Source organism: Gymnogyps californianus, chromosome 16, assembly GCF_018139145.2.
Source record: "Gymnogyps californianus isolate 813 chromosome 16, ASM1813914v2, whole genome shotgun sequence".
Classification (NCBI taxonomy): Eukaryota; Metazoa; Chordata; class Aves; order Accipitriformes; family Cathartidae; genus Gymnogyps; species Gymnogyps californianus.
Window position 1 is genome coordinate 1,520,651 of NC_059486.1, and position 21,365 is coordinate 1,542,015.

Below are 21,365 nucleotides of genomic sequence, written 5' to 3' on the forward strand. Positions count from 1 at the left end.
GGGGGGGGGGTGTGCGGGGACCCATGGCACCCGGCCTTGGGGGCTCTGGGCTGGAGAGATGGGGACAGGCTGGCCGGCGTGGCTCCGTGGGGACAGCGTGGTCCCTGTGCAGGGATGCCCGCTCGGGGTGGGCTCGAAGCCGGGGGGCATCCGTGGGAGCTTGGCCAGGCGTGGTGACCAAAGGGTGCCACCTTTGGTCTGCGCTGGGTGCCCACCCCGGCAGGGTGCTGGCACCACGAGCGGTGGGAGCCCTGGCAGGGGGTGGCTGAGCCACCTGAGCTCCCTCCCCACGGCTGGGGGGGCCGGGCTGCCCCTCGGGCCCTTCTCCCTGTCCCAGAGCCCCTTGACCCACCGTCCCCAGGGTCCCTCCCATAGCCCCCACCCTTCTGCCCGTCCTGCGCCGGCCGGGCAGACCCAGACCCAGTTCCCGAGCACTCGCGCCTGGCGCAGGGGGACTGGGGGTACGCGAGGAGCCGGGGGACCCCTCGCCCCCCTCCTCTTTATCTAGTGAGGATATATCAAGCTGTAGCCCTCTATGTAGTACCAAATTTACCTACTCACTGAGCCTATTTATTATTCCTCCGTGGCAGTAACCGTCGCAAGGACAGGGACCGAGGTTGGGAGCTGCAGGCAGGATACGTCGGAGGCAGCGGAATTTGATGCCAGACCACAACCATGGGGCTAAAGCCCCCCCCACACACCCCATCCCTGGGCTCCCCACATCTCAGGGGGAGCGTTCACCCTGCCGGGGCTCTCCCCACTGCTGCCGCCCACCCGAGGCCCCGGTGGAGGTGAGACGGGGTGGGTGAGTGGCCGGGTGCTCCCCGGTTGTGGGGTTCCCTCTCTCCCCCCTGCCCTCCCCAAGGGCCTGGGGCGGCTTTGTAAAATAAAGCGGGGAAAAACGGTTTTGTACAAAGGGGTAAATAAAGCAGGATTGTGTAAAGGCGCAGTGCCTGTGGCTCTCACCGTGTCTTCCCGTTGCCCTCCTGTGCCGTGGGGTAAAGGGGGGGCCTGGGACGGGGTGTCACCTCCCACCTCCTGCTGCATCAGTGCCAGCTTTGGGGGGGCACCCTGGCCTGGACCCAGTCACCCCTGGGGGGGATAGGTGCTGGGGAGGGTCCTGGGCAGGGTCCTGCTGCCGTCACCCCTCTGTCAGCACCCCAGCGGAGCCACCCAGGGTGGCCAAGCCCCGACCCGGCCTTGCTGTCTCACCCAGCCCTGGGGCTGCCCCTGTTTGAAGTGTAAATGGGAGGACGCTGAGACCTGCCCCAGCTTGTGACAGCGGTGGTGGCTGCCAGGTCCTGGGGGGCTCCTTGGGGGGCTGGATGGGGTGAGCTCCCTTCCCGGCACCCAGCCCTGCCCCCCCTCTCCTAATGTCACAGCTCCTGTGGCAGAACAGAGCCAGGAGACCCCCTAATTTATCCCGTGACACCCCAGAGCTCAGCTTTCCACCCACAAAATGGTGCCCAGGCCTTCTCTACCTCTGCCTGCTTCCTGCAGGCAGGAATTCTGCCCAAACCTCGTTCCTCCCTCCAAAATTCCTTTTTCCCAGGGGGGTGGCCACAGGACCGTGCCTGTTCGTGGTGCTGGGCTTCCCCTCTGCCCCTGCAAACCGTGGCGGTGGGGCCGCTGCCCTGGGGTTCGGTAAATCCCAGCTGCCGGGCTGGCTTGTTGGGGCTCAGCCTCCCCAAGCCGGTGGGTTTGGTGCTGGGGCTGAGCGCGGAGGAGGTGGGTGGGTGCTGGGGTGAGCCTGGCTGGGGTGGAGGGGGTATGGTGGGCTCCCAGTGGGTCCAGTCCCAGCCTGACTGGTGCTGGTGGGGGCTGAGCTGGGCAGGCCTGGGAGTTGGAGGGTTGGGTTCGGCTGGGGGCCCTGAGACCCTGGGTCGGGCACCCCGGGGCTCCGGGCTGGGGTTGCTCCGGGCACCCCGGGGCTCCGGGTCGGGTCCGCTGCGGGCACCCCGGGGCTCCGGGTAGGGGTACGGGGGCCGGTCCCGGGGCGGGGCGGGGCCGGGGCGTGGCGGGGCGTGGCAGGCGGTTGCCCCTCCCGCGGCGCGGGGCGGGCCCGGGGCGGGCCGGGGCCGCGCTTATAGCGGCGGCGGCGGCGGGGGCCGGCGCGGCGCGGCCGCCATGGACCTGCACATCCTGGAGCACCGGGTGCGGGTGCTGAGCCTGGCCCGCCGCGGGCTCTGGCTCTACACCCACCCGCTGCTCAAGCTGCTCTTCCTGCCCCAGCGCTGCAGGTACCGGCCTTCCTCCCCGTCCTCCTCCTCCTCCTCCTCCTCCGGTGCCCGGTACCGCTTCAGCTTCCCCACCTCGTCCCGGTGCCCGGCCCCGGGAGGCGGTGGTGTTGGGGTCGGCAGCACCGGTTTCTTCTTCTTCAGGTGCAAGTTCTTCAGCCTGACGGAGACTCCCGAGGACTACACCATCATGCTGGATGAGGAGGGCTTCAAAGGTACCGTGCAGTGGCTTCCACGGCCACCCTGTCCCTTGCAGGCTGGGCTGGCACCGCAGACGCGAGTTGTGCACGTTCTCAGCCCGGCTGAGCGCAGCGACACTCCGGGCCTGGACCGCAGGGAGCGAGTCCCGGCTTGTAGCGAGGCTCCCTCAGTACATGCCCATCCCCATGGCTTCCAGCCGCAGAGCTTCCATCCTCTTGGCGCCTGCGCTGGGGATGTACCAGCTTGCCCGGCCGAGGCTCTCCTGGCATGGCTGCCTTTGCCCTAATAACCCCCTCCCAGGCAGAGCTGCATCTCCGCCGGCTCATGGGACCAGGCTGTGGAACCAGTAGGGATGGTCTGGGGGAAGCCCAGCTGCTCCAGGCAGGGGGCACGTATCTCCTGGGATGCCCACGGGCAGCACTCCAGGCTCCCTGCCTGCACAGGGCGCTGCTGCCAGACCTCCTGCCGTCATTCCTTTGGCTGCTTTCATCTCTTCCCCCTGCCCGGTGAGGGCCAGGGCTGACCGGTGCTTTGACAGAGTGGGGCCGATTCTGCGCCCGCCTGGGCTGGCAGGGGTGAGCCCTGCCTGGGGGTGCTGCCTGGCAGCAGGGACCAGGTTTTGGGGTATCCTGGGGGGGTTTGAGCCCTTCCAGGTCGGTTCCCTCTCCCTGGGAGGTGTCATTCGGTGACGTCCGCGCCGCTGGTGACCCAACACGTGCCATGCATCAGCCTCACCACCGGTCCTGCCGGGGCTACCGGCCCAACGGGCCATGCCGGAGGGTCCGGATCCTGTCCTGGCTTCCCACACCCAAAACCTTCCTGCTGAGGCTGCAGGAGCCGGCCGCAGCTTATCACCTCGGATGTGCCCCAAGGAGCAAGGGTCAGCGCTCCGGCCATGGGGCGCTCGCCGGCCAGATCCAGCTCCCACCTCCCTCCCCAGCCCTGTGCTCAGGGAAGGGGCCATGGGGCCGGGCTCTCCTCCCCCAGAGCCGGAGCCGTTCCCCACGTATTGTTTTATTTCGGGGCCTGCGGACAAATATTCCTCAATCCCGAGGGGAGGGCGGGAAGTGCCGAACAATGGTCCTGCGAGCTGGCGGCCCTGCTGAGCCATGTGTACCCCCCCCGGGTCTGGGGGGCTGCCAGCGTCCCCCGCTGCGGGGCTGGGGAGGGGACCCCTGGCAGAGGAGAGCTGCACCCCCTCTCTTCCCTTAGGGATCTGGATTAAGCCCTGGGGTGGGTGGCACGGGGACAGCGGGGTCCCCCCAGGGCGCTCAGGGCCTCGCCCAGGGTGGTATTGAAAAGCGATTAAGTGGCGAGGGCTGGGACGGGTCCCCGTGTCCCCGTGTGTCCCCCCGCCGGCCCCAACGCTCGGCCCTGGGCCGGAGCCGAGGCCGTCCTGGCGCTTCCTGCGCAGGAACAGGCGCTGGAAACACCCGGCAAGGCCCCTGGATCCGGCCCCGCTCCCGCCCCGCCCCGAGCCATGGTTCGGGAGTGGGGTGCGGAGCCCGTCCCGTGATGGGGTCCCCCCTCCATGGGTGCCGGATCACTCCCTGGGGTGACCTCCCCTCTGCCACTGGTGTGATGAGTTTGCCTTCTCAGCTGGGCTGGGACGCCGGGTGCCCACCGAAGGGCTGGGCGCTTGTGCGAGGCTGTCTCCCGTGGGTGCTGTTTCCCACTTTTGTTGGGGTGGGGGGAGCAGTTGGGAGACCCCTTGGGTGCCCACCCCACCCTGTCCCTTCCAGGGAGCGCTGTGGGGTGGGGAAGGGGGTGCCAGGGAGGAGGGGGTTACCTGGATGAGTCCTGGGGCACCCCGGTAGCGCTAGCCCCTCTCCTGGGCAGGAGGGTGGGTGCGGTGGGGGGGACACGAGCGCAGCCCCCATCCTCTCCCCGGTCCCGGGGCAGGAAGGGGCCGGCCAGCATGCGCCCTCCCTGCCAACAAAAGCAGCTTTTTGGGAGGCAGCCCTGGCCCCCGGCCAGCACGGGCTCGGCCCCTTCCCCGCCGGGCTGGCACGAGGTGCTGGCACCCCCGGGATGGTGGGGTGGCCCTTCCCTCATCCCCTCCGGTACCCCGTGTCATCCCCCCGCTCCCCTCCAGCACCCCTGGTGCTGGATGCTGGGCTGGGGGCTCCTAGGGGGCAGGGGATGAGCCGGGCAGCCCCAGGACCCTGGCAGTGCTGGTTTTGGGGTGAGGCACACCTCGACACCCACTTGCACCCAGTCCAGGGTGCTGGTGCAGGGAGGAGAGATGCGTCCTGGGCTTGGGGGGGGTCGTAGCCTCAGCCCCGCTCCTCCTTGCGGCCAAATTCAGACGCCGTCTCAGCGCCTGGAGTGGCTGAGCCCTGTCTGGCTCGTTCCGCTTGTGGATGGGGCTGGTCTGCACCCCCAAACCAGCATTTCCAGCCCCCTGCATGGGGCTGATCCTGTCCTGGCTCTGCTGGGCCAGCTCATCTCCCGAGGGACAGTGTGACATGTGGTGCCTGAGCCGGCGCGAGCTCTGCGGCACGGACAGGGCATGCGGCATCGGATGCCGTTTGGCTGTGCCGAGCCCCAGGGAGCCTCGTGCCTCAGTTTCCCTTTATCCCTTGCAGAGCTGCCGCCTTCCGAGTTCATGCAGGTGGCGGACTCGACGTGGCTGGTGCTCAGCGTCGTCTCCAACGGCCGGGCGCCCTCCGGCTGCCAGGCCACCGGCGTCACCAAGATCGCCAGGTCGGTCATCGCGCCACTGGCTGAGCACCACGTCTCGGTGCTGATGCTCTCCACCTACCAGACCGACTTCATCCTGGTGAGTGGCCGGGCAATGACGGGGACGGTGATGGTGATGCCTGGTCCCACCGGCGTGTTGGCTCCGGCAGCGGAGCTGGGTGGGGACCCCTCTGTCCCTGGCCGGTGGGGGGGGGGGGGGCTGCGGGGAGGGGTGGCGGTGCCGGCCCTGATCCTGCACCCCTGGCCAGGTGCGGGAGCGGGACCTGCCGGTGGTGATCCACACGCTGGCGGGGGAGTTCGACATCTACAAGGAAGAGAGCGGCGAGTGCGTCCCCGTCACCTGCGACGATGTGAGCAACGGCTTCCTCAAGCCCAAGCCGGGTGAGTGACGCCGGGTCCCGTGTCCCCCGGGGCCACCCGGTTCCCACCTTGATGCTCCAGCTCCCACCAGTGGTACCCACATCCCCAGGGCCACCCCTCTGCACCCTGAGGGATGCCGGGCTGTGGCTGCGGTGGCCACGGGGTGGCACTGCGGTACTGTCCCCAAGCTGTCCCCACGCCTGACGGGTGGCTCTCGCCCTGCCAGCCGCCAGCCCCACGCTGCACCCCGTGCAGAGCCCCCAGACCCGTTTCTGCGTCCTGACCGTGGCCCCTGACACGCTGCCCGCCATCGCCACCATGCTCATCGACGTCCTCTTCTACTCCCACAGGTGGGTCCCGGGGACAGGGACAGGGTGGTGGCCCCTCGCCTGGTGCCACCTGAGCTGCGGTGACATGTCCCCCCGCCTTGCTCCCAGTGGCTTTTCAAGCTCTGGGTGTGTTTTGCAAACTGGTTTTGCCCTCCCGAACGTGCTGGGGGGCTGCAGCCACGTGGGTGCTGTGGGTCCTGCTGCCACCGTGGGAGATAGGAGCCCCGAGGTGACCTGGGGGACGAGCCCCCCATTGCAGCAAAGCCTGGGGAGGGGGGATTGCAAAACAGGAGAGGGTGGGTTGCAAAAGGCCGGTGGGAACAGTGCCAGGGCGAGGGGATGCTCCTGGCTGGGACCTCCCATGTCCCCTGGGATGGGGTCCCTTCTGGTGGGACCCTCCTGCTCCGGATGCACCATGGCATTTTGGGAATGCCCCAAAATCCGGTGTCACCCCTGTCCTGCCTGTGGCTGGCACCCGCTGCTCCCCAACCCAGCGGCTGTGTGAGCTGCAGACCCTGCGGGTAGCACCCGCTCCCGTCCCCCCTCTCCTCCCCCCGCACCGGCTCACCCTGTGGCAGCCCACCATGATGCTCGACGACACCCAGTGCCACCACCAAGCGCTTCGCCTCCCAATTTTGGGGCTTGTGACCCCTCCCTGTGGCTCTTTTCCCCCCCCGCTGTGCAGCCCCCGAGGGAGGCTGGCGCCGGCAGCCAGGACCTCGACTCCATCACCTTCTTCGCCTTCTCCCTCATCGAGGGCTACATCTCCATCGTGATGGATGCTGAAACCCAGAAGCGGTAGGTGCTGTCCCTGCGGCTGTCCGTCCGTCTCTGTCCATCCCCGGGGCTGGGGGCTCAGAAAGCGGGGGGGGTTACACTCAGGCCCCCCTTCTCTCAGGTTCCCCAGTGACCTGCTGCTGACCAGCTCGACGGGGGAGCTGTGGCGGATGGTGCGGATCGGCGGGCAGCCCCTCGGCTTTGGTGAGCGTGGCAGCGGTGGCCGTGTGTCCTCCTCCCTGTGCCGCCACCACCCGTCCTCCCCCTACCTGGGAGATGCTCCGGGGTGATGCTCTCCCTGCGTGTCCCCATGGCGGGGCCACCACTCACCCCGGCGTCCCTTTGCCTCCCCAGATGAGTGCGGCATCGTGGCGCAGATCGCCGAGCCGCTGGCCGCCGCTGACATATCGGCGTATTACATCAGCACCTTCAACTTCGATCACGCCTTGGTGAGCCCCTGCCCTTCCCCGGGGACCCGCCGTGGTGGGGGTGTCCCCCCGGGGCTGACACCCGCTCTGTCCCTCTCCCCGGCAGGTCCCCGAGGAGGGCATCGCCGAGGTCATCCAGCTGCTGCAGCAGCGCCAGGAGAGCGGCAGATAGCGGCCGGCTGTCCCCAGGCCGGGTGGCCCAGCGCGGTGGCACAGTGGGCTCCCCCTTCTCCCCCATCCCCTATATTCGTTATTTTTTAAATTTAAGGCTCCCCCCCCGCCGGTGCGGGGCAGAACCGGGTGCAGCGTCGCTCCCTGCCTGCTGGGGACGTGGGGACATGGTGGCTTCGGGGACCTGGTGGCCTGATGGCAGTGGGCCAGCGTCCTGTGGGAGCGGGGAGCAGTCCCCACCGTGCCACCCACAGGTGAGGCTGAAGGGCAGCCCCACGCCGTCCTCTGCCTCCAGCCCTGCCCGCGCAGGGTTGAGGGGCTCGGGAGGAGAGTGGGTGTCCCCGGGGACCTGCCAGAGGAGGGGACATGGCAGGGGGACATGCTAGAAAGCAGTGATGTGCCACCGTGGTGCTGGGGGTGACAGTCTGGGGCTGGTGGGATGTGTCCCCACACCCTGTGTGTGTCCCCACGGGTGGGTCCCCTTGGGTTGGGGGGGGGGGTGGCCATGATGCTCTGGGACACCCCTGGACCGGCCACATCGGGGGTGAAAGCATCCCCGGAGCTGGGGTTCCCCTTGCCACCCCAAAAATCTCCGAGGGGGGGGAGGGGGGGGCTGTGGTTCAGCCCCAGCCCTGTGTCCCCTCTGGGGTGGCCCCACGGCCCTGCGTGGGCCATCGCCCACTGTGGGGGGACGATGGTGAACCCCCCCAGCTCCTCCCAAGCTGTATTTTCACTTAGTTTTAATAAGTCAATAAATGTCCTATTATTTTTATTATAGTCCCAGGGGGTTGGCCCAGAGCTGGTCCCCGGGGTAGTGGCACTGGGTGGGATGGGAGCAGCTGGGATGTGGCGGGGGGACGTGGCACTCCCCGTGTCCCCGCCATAAGGTGACCAGGATGTGGGCAGCTCGCCTGCCGTGTATTTTGGGTGAAAAAAGGGGTGAAGGCTGCAGCCCCCGGCAAGTCACCAGCCCTGGGGAAACTGAGGCACGGGTCCCATTTCCCCCATTTCTGCAGCTCTACTCCCGTCCTGTCCCCAAAAACCGGCCCCCGCTCTCCCATGCACCAAGTGGGAGCGTGTCCGGGTCCCAGCCGTGTCTTCCCTGCGTCAGCTCCTGCACACTTGCACGCCGTCGGGTTCCTGCAACATCTCCGGGCGCTTTCTTTCCTGTCTCGCTCTCTTGTCCAGAGTCATGAGACGCCGGTGACGCGCGCCCAAGCGATGAAGAAATTGCAGCCGGCCCATGCGGTCACCGGCGCTATTTTTGTCCCTGTTGGGTATTGCACAGTCCTCCGCCACCCACTTTCCTCTGGTGGGGTGGCCACCACAGTGGCCTCCTCCCGGCCCAGCCCGGCAGGGACCCCGCGCCGAGCCCTGGGAGGTGACGGTGCCACGTGGAGGGGCCGTGGGGGGATCTGAGGGTGGGTGTGCTCTGCCTGCGTTGTCCTGCTCGCCCGGCCAGGGTGCCCCAGGGGTCCTGTCACAGCACCGCATGCACTGGAGGGCCCGTGGGGTCAGGGAGGGAGGGGTGGATGGATGGACAGGTGGATGGATGGACAGACAGATGGATGGATAAGAGGTAGATGAATGGATGGAGGGATGGACAGAAGGATGGATGGGTGGGTGGAGGGATGGAGAGACGGGTAGATGGATGTACAAGTAGACAGATGGGTGGGTGGATGGATGGATGGACAGGTGGATGGATGGACAGGTGGATGGATGGGCAGGTGGGTGGATGGATGTGCAAGTGGACAGACGGATGAGTGGGCAGGTGGGTGGATGGATGGGTAGATGGATGTACAGTTGGATGGATGGTTGGTTCATTGGATGGATGGACAGACAGGCGGATGGATAGGCGGACAGGTGGAGGGATGTATGGGTGGATGGATGGATGGGCAGGTGGATGGTCAGGCTAACAGCCTGTCTGGCTGGACGGATGGACAAACTACTTCAGTCAAGCAGGTGTGGAGAGTGAAGGACGTTCCCCTGGCTCCTCCAGCCCTCCAGGGCTGCCCTGGGCACAGCCCTCCCCGCCCCGGCCCCACCGAACCCAGCCCAGCTGCCACCTCTGCCGGGGGACGCCGCGAGGAGGAGGAGGAGGAGGAGGCAGCTGGTGGAGGAAGCAGCGCCGGCCCCGCTCCCACAGCAGGGAGTCCTGCAGGTCGTGGGGTGGCTGGGGAGGGGAAATTTTGGGGAGAAGAAAATATTTCTTCTTCTGGAAGCAAGTCATGGCTGCGCTCTTCCACCCCAGAGGAGATGTTATTTCTGGGTTGTCCTCCCACGCTGCCACCAAACCCCCTGAATGTGTGAATTCGGCGCAGGTCGGCTCCCTCTGCTCACACCGGCAGCTTTTGATGGTCACCAAAATCAACCAGATTGCAACGCATCTCAAAAAGCTGATAAAATCTATTCCTTTTTATGGGGTGGAAAAAGCCCCCGTCGGTGCCAGGCTCCTGCCGGGCTCCATCCACCGGGAAAGGGGAGCTGAGGGGGACAAGGAGGTTTGCACTGGGTGCTGCCGGCAGCGCCGAGGCTGTGCCAGGCTCCACGGCAATGCTGGCCGGGGCCGTGCAAGCCGGGTTCTCCCGTGGCAGTATTGCATAAGCCTGACACGGCGGTGAGGGCAACGCTGCCTGCACCGCTGCCCGCGCCGGGCTTCCGCTGCCCTCAGCCCCCACTCCCTTGGGCAACACCCAGGGCCCCGCACGGGTAGTTGTGTTTCCTCCCCGGGGGCACCCGTGGGTGCTGCCAGGCAGAGGGGCTGAGCCGTGCTGCCCGGTGTCCCCCACTTGGTCAGCGCCTGAATTTGTCACCCAGAGGGGTGGGCGGGTGTGAGCAGCCGGCCGGCCGGCCAGAGGATCCTCCGGAGCATCGCCGAACGCCACGGCCGGGTGCAGTCCCCAGCTGTGCCGGGATGCTCCGTACTTCCCGGGCTTCCACCTCCCTCCTTCCCAGGACAGATTTTCGGCTCCCATGGCTGGACTCGGGATGCGAAGCCCCCTGTGATGGGACACGGGTATCCCCACATGACCGATGTCCCCGTCCTCGGGTGCCAACCCTGCTGCTGCCGCTGCCCTCTTTTGCATTTGGGTTTCGGGGCAGCCGAGGCTGTTTTCGGTTCAGCCAGCCTTTTGGGCACCGAGCGGCGAAACCGGGGTGACTCAAAGCGGCCCTTTCCCAAGAAGCCGAGTCGTGGGGGTTCAGTGGCACCAGTGCGGCCGGATCCGGGACGAGCAGTGGAACCATGGGCTCCCTGGGCTGGACCTGCCAGGACTCCCTCGAGGAACTGAATCGAAGAACAACCCCACCGGCCAGCCGGCATCATTTCCTCCCGCCGGGGCGGCTCACCCCGCTCATTGGCCCCCGGGGCACGGCTTCACTTCTCTCTGGCTTTCCGTTGGGTCCGGGTGCCTCCTTCGGAGGTGGGGGCGAATGGGTGCACTTTAAAAGGCGAGCTTCCCCATCGCCGAGCAGTAAGGAAGTCGCTCGCGCGCCCGGCAGCCCCGTGCCGAAACACCCTGCCCCGGCCATGCGGTGCGACGGGCGGCCCCTGGGTGTGCTGGCAGGTAGGTGTCTGTCGGCGTCCCGCAACTACCCTCTTGCTCGCACGCCGGCTGTGCCGAGCCGGCCGGGAGCCGTGGGAGGGAGCACGGTGGCGGGGCCCACATGAGGGTTGAGTCGGCGTGCCTCGGCAGATGTTGTCACCGAGGCTGTCCCCCCCCCCGTGCCGTGGTGGTGTCACCTCCCAAGGGCACCAGCGGGGGACTGGGACATTCCCCCGCGTGGCACGTGGGACGTGGAGCACCGGGGATGGGCACCCCACTGGGGCTCCCTTTGTCCCCGGGGGAGAAGAGATGCTGGGAGGGGGCGGGCAGGAGGGGACAAGCTTTGGGGTCAGTTTGGGGACCGATGGCAGAGGGTCAGGGGTCAGCTTGCTGGCATGGGTCCTGCACCCTGCCCAAGCCCTTCAACCCCCCCCCAGCACAGCAGGGCCAGATGCTGTGTGCCAGTCCAGCGCCGCATCCGAAGTCACGGCCGGCACGTGGCCGTGGGTGACAGCGGGGCCAGGACAGCGTCCGGCTGGAGCCGAGGGGCTGGATCCAGGAGCGTCACCCCTGTCCCCTCCTTTGCGGTGGCCCACGCTGACAGGGGGAGCTGCTGGGGCAACCGCCGCGGCCAGGCTGCGCTCCCTGGCTGCTCCATGGCATCTTCATCCTCCTCCTCCTCCTCCTCCCCGCTGGGTCCCCAGCAGGCTTTTGGCACAGGGGCTGGCTCGTCCCTGCGGCAGTACCGGGGACTTCGGCGCAGGGGACGCATGTGCCCGGCACACGTTGTTCTTGCCTCCAGGCCTGATGCCAGGGTGATGGGCGCACGGGGCCGAGCTCTTCCCGCGGCAGCTGTCACCGTGGCACGGGGACTGGTGAGCTTGTGCCTTTCCGGCGCAGAGAGGGGGCTGCCTCCCTGCACCCAGCGATGCCCCAGTGTCCCCCATCTCCCTCCTCTTCCTCCCCAGCTGTCACCAAAGGGCTCTTCATCCTCTGGGCGGTGCCGGGCCAGGGGGGGCGGCCCCTGCAGCCCCCCACCCTGCAGCAGATCCAGGCGCTGGTGAGGCACATGGCCGAGGACGCGCAGGAGCTTTTCGCCTTCTACGTGAGTCCCCTTCCCCAGGGCGAGGGGTCGCTCCTGTCCCCTTTGCGGGGGGACACGGGGCTGGTGGGGGGGTCCCCGTGCTGCTCCCGTCCCACATCCCTGACCTTTCCCCCCCATTCCCGGGCAGGAGAAGGACCAGCGCCTGGCCATCAACCACCTCTGCCGCACCAACAGCCCTCCCGAGTGGCTGCAGGGACCGGTGATGGGGCCTGGGGGGCTGCGGGGGCTGCGGGGGCTGCGGGTGCCCATGGCCCGCATGGCCCAGGCGCTGCAGGACATCACCCGGCACCAGCGCGACCTCAACCCCCCCGGCGCCGAAATCCTTCGCCGTTTGGCCAGCACCCACCTGAAGGTGCGAGGGCTCCTCAACAACCTGGAGGGGCTCTTCCCGGCCCCCAGCCCCCGCCCCGGCTACCGGCCCCTGCCCGGCCCCACGGCACCCACCAAGGTCTTCCGGCAGAAGCTGGAGGGGTGCCGGATCCTCTGGAGCTACGCCCGCTTCATGGCCAAGCTCAGCGCCCAGCTGGAGGCCAGGAGCCGCCGAGCGCGCCGGGAGAAGCGGAGATCGCGCCGGGGCTCACAGCTGCCCGCGCGCTCCTAGTGCAGCCCCGCCGTCACCGGAGTTGTCCCCGTCTCCGTCTCCGTCTCCATCTCCATCTCCATCCTCATCCCAATCTCCATCCCCATCTCCATCCCATCCCCGTCCCTGGGATGGAGACTCGCCCGCCGGCCGGGACGCACCACAGAGACCCTCTAAGCTCGCGCGGGTGAGGACGTAAGCGCGCTCGAAGCAGCTCCCGTCACTTCGGCTTGCCGTGGAGACCAAGCTGTCCCCGTGCCACCTCTCGGCCGCAGGACAGCCCCGCTCTGCTCCTGGCAGCTGCCCCACATCCTGCCCCACGTTTCGGCAGCCCCGGTGCCGCGGGGAGCCGCGCGCTCAGGCGCGCTCGGGTGTCCCCCAGGTGCCCAGCGCTGCGGGATGGAGCCGTCCCTTGTCACCGAGCCCTGCCGGATTTTCCAGTGATTCAATGGGTCCGGTGACCCAGCCTGACTAAGAGCCGCTCGCCCAGCAACCGCCGCGCTGCCGGCAGGGTGCGGCCCCGGCCCACGGAGAGCACTGCTGGCACCGACGAGTGCCACCGGCGTTGTCACCCCTTGCCTGCCCATCCCTGCCTGCCCTGCGCGCTGGGTTTGCTGATCCCAGAGAGCATCTGGGAGCGGAATCCTGTGAGCTCAGTGTCCCTGTGAGCTCAGTGTCCCTGTCAGCTCAGTGTCCCCATGAGCTTGGTGTCCCCGTGAGCTTGGTTATCCCTGTGAGCTTGGTGTCCCTGCATACTCAATGTCCCTGTGCTCGTCCCTGTCCTCGTCCCTGCACGCTCAGTGTCCCCAGGCCCTCAGCTCATCCCTGTGCCTTGTGCTTGGTGGCCCTGCGCTTGTCCCTGCGCAGTGTCCCTGTGCTCAGTCTTGCACACTTGGTGACCCCGTGCTCTTGGAGTCCCCGTGCTCTCAGCACCCCTGTGTCCTCAGGGGCCCCACGCTCTTCCCTCTGCGCTCAGCGTCCCTGTACCCTCAGTGTCCCCCGCGTCCCCGAGCCCCTCGGGCCATGCCACTGCAGCTCTGCCTGTGCCGGGCAGGGGCTCGGCTCCGGCCACCGCACTGTGACGGTGAGTGGCGGCACCCACCCCCTCCCCACTAATTTATACATTAATATTTGTGTGGTTATCATATTTATTGAATCTTGGGGTTAATTTAATACATCCCTGCAGTGGGAAGAAATATTTAAGGACATGTTTTTAATATATAAATATCTATTTTTATGATAACTTTTTTTGTATCGTGTTAAACTATGAATGTAACGAGCTTTTATTTATGAATCTCAATATTTTTTGGTACTGTGAGAAGGGCGGCGCTCACCACGGGCTCGTGGCACCCCCGTATTTTTGTATAATGGCAGAAGGAAATAAAGTGTCGACCTCGGCCCGTGGGCCGCTGAGCGGTTGTGTCCCTGCGTCCGGGTGTCCGTGGGCAGAGAGGGGCTGCATTCCGGTGGCCAGGATGTGCCCGTTGTCCTCGCCAGGGCACATGGCACAGCACGGGATGGCAGCATGGGGTGGGATGGGACCTGGCCTGGTGTGGCACATAGTGTGGCACAGAGTGGGACGTGGCACGGCACGGTGTGGCACGTGGCATGGCACGGGATGTGGCACAGCACAGTGGCACATGGCACATGATGGGATGTGGCACGTGACACGTGGCACGGCACAGGACGTGGCACATCACGGCGTGGCACATGGCATGGCACGGTGTAGCACATGGCACAGTGTGGCACACGGCATGTGACGTGGCAAGGCGTGGCATCCCGTGGCGTGGCCTGGCACCGCCTCGCATGTGCCGTGCCACGGTGTGGCACCACACCGCATGGCAGCATGTGCCGCATGTCACACAGCCCTGCGTGGCAAGCGACCCGGCACAGCCGCTGGCACGGGCCGGGCCATCACCGTAGCCAAGCCAGAGTGCCACGTCCCTGCCACCTGGCCCGGGCCACCATGGGGACCAGGCCACCCCGCTGCCACCGGCCCAGCTGAGTCAAAAATCCTAAGACCCGGTCATGTGGCACCGTGGAGTCACTTGTTCCCCGCCGTGTGCCGGTGCCCGCCGGGCTGCCTGGCACTGCCGCCGGCACCGCTGCCTGACTCAGTTGCGGGGAGCATCGCCGCCGGGACAGCCACCGCCGCGCTGGCACCCACTGCCATTTGGGGACGCTCGGGGTGGGGACGATGTCACCATGAAGCAGCCCGGGCCGGCTTGCCGTGCCGTGGGTGACTGTGACCGTGACCGTGCCACACCCCGCCGGCTCCGAAGAGGAGGCAGCTTGCATGGGCTGCGGAGGGGAGGGCGCAGGTACGTGACCCCCCCGGGACCAGTGTGGAGGGGTGGGGGGACCCCCAAACAGGGGGTGCACCCTGGGCTGAGTGTCACGGGAGGGGTGCTGGCAGCCTCCATGTCCCCAGTGTCCCCACGGGGCCGGGCTCCCTCCTTGCAGGGCCACCCAGGGGGACCCCACTGCCCACCCCCGGGAACTGCCACCCCACAGCGGGGACGTCCCTTGGCCACGGTCCCCGAGGATGTTGCTCGCCCTGCCACGGCCACAGGGTCCTCCCCGCCTGGCTGGGATGGAAAGCAGCAGGGTGCCTGCCTGTGGGGTGACACCCATGGGGTGACACGTGGGGTGACACCGGTGGGGTGACACCGGTGGGGCACGGGGGCAGGGGAGAGGCAGCTCCGGGCGGGAAAACATCGTGACTCAAAGGGGAATTCGGTCCCTGCCGTTATTCAGCTCCGGGCTTCCCTGGGGCGGGGGCATGGGGACACCGACCTTACTCACCCCTTCCTCAGCCCCCCCCCGGCACGGCCCCCCCCGACCGGCCCTGGCCCCAGCCCCAAACCTGCGGGACCCCCCCCGGGGGCTGCGGTGGCGGCTGAAATCTCGGTGTCCCCTCCTGCCTGGGGACAGCACAGGACGAGGCCCCAGAGGGGACCCAGAGGGGACTCTGGGGTGGGGATGGGGCGGGGGGGGGGGCAATTATGGGATGGGGCAGTTCTGGGGTGGGGATGGGGGGGGGACACACACAATTATGGGGTGGGGACGGGGCAGGAGGGGGCAGCTCTGGGCTGGGGGGGAGAGGACAGGGCTGGGCTGAGGACGGGGCAGGGGGCAGGGCTGGGGCAGGGCTGGGGCGGGGGGGGGCAGTTGTGGGGTGGGGCTGGGGCAATTCGGGGGGGGGGAGCTGGAGAAGGTTGGGGGGCAATTATGGGATGGAGAGTGGGCAGTTCCGGGCGGGGGCAGCAGGGGGCAGCATGGGGACAGGGCTGGGGACGGGGGGGGCGCTTGGGGACGTGGGGGGGGGGCAGCTGTGGGGGAGCCGAGGGGCAGCAGGGCAGCGGTGGCCTCGGGACACCCTGCGCTTGTCCCCGTGTCCCTGGCCAGGCTGGCGGTTGGGGATGGTGGGGACAGAGCGGGGACAGCGGGGACAGCAGGCAGCAGTTGGTGGGCCGGGCAGGGCAGCTGCCTCCTGCCCAACCTGCCCCCAGCTCCGCTCCTGGGGTCCCCAAACTGGGGACACCTTGGGGGCACCCCACAGGTTCCCAGCCCCGCAGCCCCCCGCTCCCTCCGACAGGGAGGGCTGGCTCCCCCCCCCCAACCAGCCCCTTCCCCTTGGGACCTATGGGGACCCCCCACCCATGTCACCATCTCACCACGCTCCTGCATCTCACCTTTCCTGCTGCCCATCTCCATGGGGCATCCGTGCAGGATCCGTGCGGGGACATTCCTGCTACCGAAGTGATTGGGAAAGGGGATTTTCCTGGGCATCTCCCGTCCCCTGCATCTCCCCCATCCAACCTGCCTGGACCAGGGGTTCGGGTTTTCCTGCTGGAGCATCCTCCCCTGCAGAGGGGGAGCCCCCTTTCCATCCCCCCCTAGAAAATCTATTATACATGAAACCCCAAACCCTGCCCAGCTCCGGGACAGCGGCCGGGCCCCGGGCAGCCCTGGGCTGAGTCGCCGCTGGGAAATTCAGGGAAAGGGCAGAAAACAGCGAACCCACAGCAATCCCTGCACGCAAGCCCCCCCGAAAATGTTCCCTAGTGCTATTAATTAAGAAATGCCAATTCCTCAGCTAATCAAGTGCCATCAGGCCATCAGGTATCCATCAATACGTGATGGGCTGCTCACTGCACCCTGATAAAACCAGGCGTGAGGCTGCGGGGGGTGAGATGGGGCTCGTCCTCCCCAGCCTCCACAGTCCCCTCGCTCCCCAGCCCCGTCCCTGCCCACTGCCTGTCATCCCAGTAAGGCAGACTGGGCTGAAATGGGCTTTGGCATCAATGCCACCTGACAAACCAGGCTGGTCCCCAGGTTCATGCATGGGGAAACTGAGGCAGGCAGCAGCTAAGTGACCAACCCCCCTCCCTGCCCCAGCACAGTGGGGTCCTCACGTCCCCTCTCGACGCGTCACCCCCTGCCACTGGGGATGGCCGGGGTTGTGGCGGCTCTTGTGTCACCGTTCCTCGACTGTCACCGCGGCGGGTTCATGCTGCCAGAGCACCCAGGGCACAAACTTGCTAAACCTGATTAAAAGTTTCAGCTCGGCCGTGCCCCTGGAGAGGAAAAAAATATCTACAAGAAAAACAAAAATCCCTTTAACCTGTTTTTCACCCAAATCGGGGAGCAAACGGCCCCACAGCATCCCAGCCCCGCGGGACCCCTGTGAAGAGTTGACCCCCCCTCCCGCTCGGGTGTTTGCTCCTGCACTGATTTTAGCACCTTGCCAACCAGCCCAGCACCCTCCTGCCTGCGCCCCTGCCTGCACCCTGCCTGCGCCGGGCAGGGGGACAGCCCCGCCGATGGAAGGGTTAACCCTGAGGGGCCGGTCCAGCCTCTCCCCGCTGGGTGGGTTTGTCCTTTTTCCTGGAGAAAACTCACCCTTTACTTCTAATATTTTTGCCCAAAGGGACGAGCCGCTGGCAGGCCGGGGGACGCCGATGCCACCGCGTCCGTCCCACCGTGACCGGGGGTCCCGCACCCCTCGGGGGACCCCACCACTGCCTCCCCACACCTTTTATCCCTCCAAAACCCCCCAAAAAACCCAAATAATATTTCCCCCCCCCCCTTATTTTATTGACTGCTCCAGCAGCCAGCGGGGAAGCCCCGGCCCGGGGAGGGGGACCCGGGGGTGAAAGTGCTTGCGGCTCCATGAGTCACATCGCCGCACGCTCGCCATCGCGCCTCGACGCCACCGCCGGCACCCGCCGCCCCCCGCGACGCCCCCAAACCCCACGTGCTGCCGCTCGTCTCCCTCGGGGGGGGCTTTAATTCATATTTCCCCCCCCCCCCTTCCCTTCCCACCCACTTCCCCAGCACCTCCCTGACCCCGTGCGTGAAAAAACACAAAACCCACAATCCCGGTGACATCAACTTTATCAGAAGTTTATTTCTAAGAATCATTCAGGATTTCCAAAGCCCTCGACTTCCTGATTTCCAGTTTCAATAGAAGTAACGATAGTGGTGCTGCTCCCCCCCGCGTCCCCCCCTCCTCCCCTTTCTTACAACACAGGCTGGCTGCCGGACCGGTATATAAACCCCGAGAAGTCCCCCAGTATGAACATGAATTTCTGAAAACTTCCTCTGCCAACACCAATCTCTATTAAGTTGCTCCCGGGACGCGGCTCACAATGAAGTTCGTGCCGGCAGGTAAAAAAAAAAAAAATCAACTTTGGGGAAATTATTTCCCTTTCTTCCCCCTTTTTTCCTCCTCCCCCCCCCCTTTTCCTGGTGATGCTCGGGCACAGGCGGGTCCCAGGTCGCCGCTGCCGGAGCGAGGGCTCCCGCTGCGCTGCGTCCCCCCCCCCCCCGGGATGAGCATCTCTGGGAATTGGCAGCGGGGAGCGAAGCGCGGCGCTGGCGCGGTGCAGCCAACATCTGGACACTTATATAACTGGAAACGCTTCCAAAAAAAAAAAAAAAAAAGCAAGCGGGGGGATTTTGGGGGGGGGGGAGTTTTTTGCGCTTTTTAAAATATTTTTTTCCCCCCTCCTGCTTTTCCTCCTTCTGGGTCTCTTGATGCCGCGAGCCGCTGCTGCGTTGGGAGCACCGGAGGGATGGGGAGGCTGCCAAGTGCAGGAGGGGAGGTTGGAGGGAGCGGCCGCCACCCTAACAGCAGTGCACCCACCTGGGACCCCCCACCCACCCAGCCCCTGGCACACGTGGGTGCCGAGCCTCGCTCTGCCCAGCTGTGAAATGGGCAGAAGGCAGCGGCCGGGGGGGAGGCAGCGAGAGGGGCTTGCGGGGGGTCAGGGCATCTGCGTCCCATGGGAGCAGCCAGGGCCCCGGGGGCGCGGGGAGGAAGGGTCCCCCCCGTCCTGCGCAGGAGGGGAGCAGCAGCAGGTCAGGGATCGCAGCACGCCCAGGTAAGTCCTTTCCCACCTGGGCAGGGTAAATAAAGCAAGGCTTGGATTACCCGGCACCGGCGGCACGTCGGAGGCGCTGACAAGTGTGGGCAGCTTCGGCGCTTGTCACGGCCCGGGGACATTGCCTGGCAGCACCCCCGCGGCATCGCATGGGGCCCCCACCCTGCCGGAGCGCTGCCGGTGACATCCAGGTCCCCTGGCAGCGGGGATCCCCCAGGGACCCCCCCCCGGGGTGCCCTGCCCCAAGCATGCAGAGCACGGTGGCAGGGCTCCAGAGGTGGTTTGGCCTCCCCAAGCAGGGATGCTGGTTTGGGGGGGTCCCCAGGGATGGGGGGTTGAGCACCCCGCTCTCACCCCACCGGCAGGAGGGGGACGCCAGGGCGACCCAGCTGCCGGCGGCTCAAGGGTCCCCTTGTTCCGCGTCCAGAGATTTCCTGGCCGGCGTCTCCAGCAGCTGTGGCGTCTCTCCCCAGGGCTCCTCGGCGCTGCGCCCACTTCGCAGGCAGGGAAACTGAGGCAGGCGGTGAGGCCGGAGGCAGGGGGGGTATGCCGAAGGCAGGTTTCCTTGCAGGCGCCCCCGCTGAGTCAGCCGGGGCTGGGGTGGGGCCTCGCTCCTGCAGCGCCCGGCCAAGGATAACGGAGGGGAAAGCGCTTTGCATATTTGATTAAACTCGACAGGTCGTCACCGGGCCGGTTACGAAATGTGGGAATGCCGCAGGGCACCCCACCGGGAAGGGAGGCAGGGGAGCGCCTGCCGGGGGGCAGGTGAGGGGGACAGGAGCGGGACAGGAGCCTCGACACGGCTGAGATGGCAAAGTGGGGAGTCTGGGGGCTGCCGGCTGAGCCGGACCCCCACCCGAGTGGGATGGGTCCCCGCTCTGGCTGGAGGCCCTCCCCTTGGGTGCCTGGGAATGGGGGCATCCTCGGGGGATGCTCTGCGTTACGAGGGCATCAGCGGCGGCATCGTCCCCACGGACCACCACCGGCTCGGTCCCCACCATGACGCCCGCCTCTCTCCCCGCACAGGCGTCGTGCCCTTCGTGGCCCTGCTCCTGCTGCAGCGGCGGCCGGTGGCCGGCCGGGCGCTGCTGGTGACCGGCCCCGGCTGCCCCGGTCATGGCTTGTGCCGCTCCAACGTCCAGGAGCAGCAGACCCGCAAGCTGGTCACGCTGCTCAACGCCACCGCCCAGGACCTCTTCAGCCTCTATGTAAGTGGTGCTCAGGGATGGCCAGGACCCCCGGGGCTGTTTGCTCCATCACGTGCTTGAAGGGGGAAGGCTGGGGGCACGGCGGGGATGGTGGCAGAAGGTGGCCCGGGGGGGGGGGGACAGGGGACATGGGGGTGACGCTTGTCTCTCCTCCCAGCTGAAGTGCCAGGGAGAGCCGTTCAGCAGCGAGACCGACAAGCTCTGCAACCCCAGCGGCATCTTCTTCCCCGCTTTCCGTGTCAACCGGACGAGCGAGAGGAAAGAGGTCATGGTGGCCATGTACAAGCTCTTCGCCTTCCTCAACGCCTCGCTGGGGAACATCACGCGCGACCAGGAGGAGCTCAACCCCACGGCCAAGGAGCTCCTCGACCGGCTCCACAACACCACCAAGACCACCCGGGGCCTCATCTCCAACCTCACCTGCCTCCTCTGCAAGAACTACAACATCTTCCAGGTGGACGTCACCTATGGGGAGAGCTCCAAGGGCAAGAGCGCCTTCAAGAAGAAGCAGCAGGGCTGCCAGGTGCTCAGGAAGTACGTGCAGGTCATCGCCCAGGCGGCCCGTGTCCTCCTACCTCATCTCAGCCCCCCGTGAGCGCCCGCCCCGTCTGCTCTGCCTCCCCCCACCAGCCGTCCCCCCGCCACTGCCTCCTGAACTCCTGCCTTCCTATTTATTACCCCAGACCCTGCGCTGGCCCCATCTGCCCTCCGGTAATTTATTTGCCCCTTGAGAGGTGAACGTTGCAGCCCGGTGTGTCCCGAGCGGAGCAGAGCTGGGGCTGGCATCCAGCGGGACAAGGCGGCACATCCCCGAGGTGATGCTGGGGCACGGGCTGGTCCCGGGATGCGCCTCGGCCATCCCCGTGCTCCCATGGGGTGCGGGGAGCTGCGGGTGCCATGAGGGGCTGGCGGCGGGGCCGGACTCTGTCCCCCATGGCCGGTCTCCTCCATCATGGAGAGCAACCTGACAGACATCCTCGAGCATCGTCCGAAAGCCTCCACTTCCCCAGGAAAAAGGATTGGGATGAGGGACGCCGGGATGCTGCAGCTGGTGGGGACATGGGGATGCAGGGACACGCTCTCCCTGCATATTTTGGGGCTGGGCTCCCCCACAAGGACCTGAACTGAGGGTACCGGGGTGGCCGTGGCGGCTGGGGCTGGGTCCCGCCGTCTCAGATGAGGCTACCCACTGGGGACAGAGCCGGCGGCTGCCCCACCGGGGAGCATCGTGCCCCCTGCACAGGCACAGCGGGGCACGGAGGGCTCGTCCGTCCCCTTCGGAAAAGTGCTTTTCCCATCGGAAGGGCTCTGAATGTACTAGCGGCCAAGGGC

At 66.8% G+C, this 21,365-nt stretch overlaps 2 protein-coding genes across 2 annotated transcripts; both read left to right on the forward strand.

The window, feature by feature from the left end:
* The first annotated feature begins 2,127 nt into the window (after nucleotides 1-2,127).
* Nucleotides 2,128-7,270, forward strand: CASTOR1 (cytosolic arginine sensor for mTORC1 subunit 1). Its single transcript, XM_050906664.1, has 9 exons — nucleotides 2,128-2,240; nucleotides 2,382-2,452; nucleotides 5,027-5,220; nucleotides 5,390-5,522; nucleotides 5,728-5,855; nucleotides 6,516-6,628; nucleotides 6,729-6,811; nucleotides 6,962-7,056; nucleotides 7,142-7,270. The coding sequence occupies exons 1-9, from the start codon at nucleotides 2,128-2,130 to the stop codon at nucleotides 7,205-7,207; spliced, it is 996 nt and encodes a 331-aa protein (XP_050762621.1). The 3' UTR covers nucleotides 7,208-7,270.
* A 10,820-nt stretch (nucleotides 7,271-18,090) lies between these two features.
* LIF (LIF interleukin 6 family cytokine) lies at nucleotides 18,091-20,675 on the forward strand. Its single transcript, XM_050906852.1, has 3 exons — nucleotides 18,091-18,109; nucleotides 19,852-20,033; nucleotides 20,191-20,675. Exons 1-3 carry the CDS (start codon nucleotides 18,091-18,093, stop codon nucleotides 20,626-20,628), a joined length of 639 nt encoding a protein of 212 aa, XP_050762809.1. The 3' UTR covers nucleotides 20,629-20,675.
* Nucleotides 20,676-21,365: the final 690 nt, after the last annotated feature.

Excerpts from the sequence above, each read along its gene's own strand:
- CASTOR1 (XM_050906664.1), top strand. The coding sequence starts at position 2,128 with ATGGACCTGCACATCCTGGAGCACCGGGTGCGGGTGCTGAGCCTGGCC. Across the intron at positions 6,629-6,728 it reads GATGCTGAAACCCAGAAGCG|GTTCCCCAGTGACCTGCTGC; the intron begins GTAGGTGCTGTC and ends CCCTTCTCTCAG. Across the intron at positions 7,057-7,141 it reads TCAACTTCGATCACGCCTTG|GTCCCCGAGGAGGGCATCGC; the intron begins GTGAGCCCCTGC and ends TCTCCCCGGCAG.
- LIF (XM_050906852.1), top strand. Across the intron at positions 20,034-20,190 it reads AGGACCTCTTCAGCCTCTAT|CTGAAGTGCCAGGGAGAGCC; the intron begins GTAAGTGGTGCT and ends CTCTCCTCCCAG.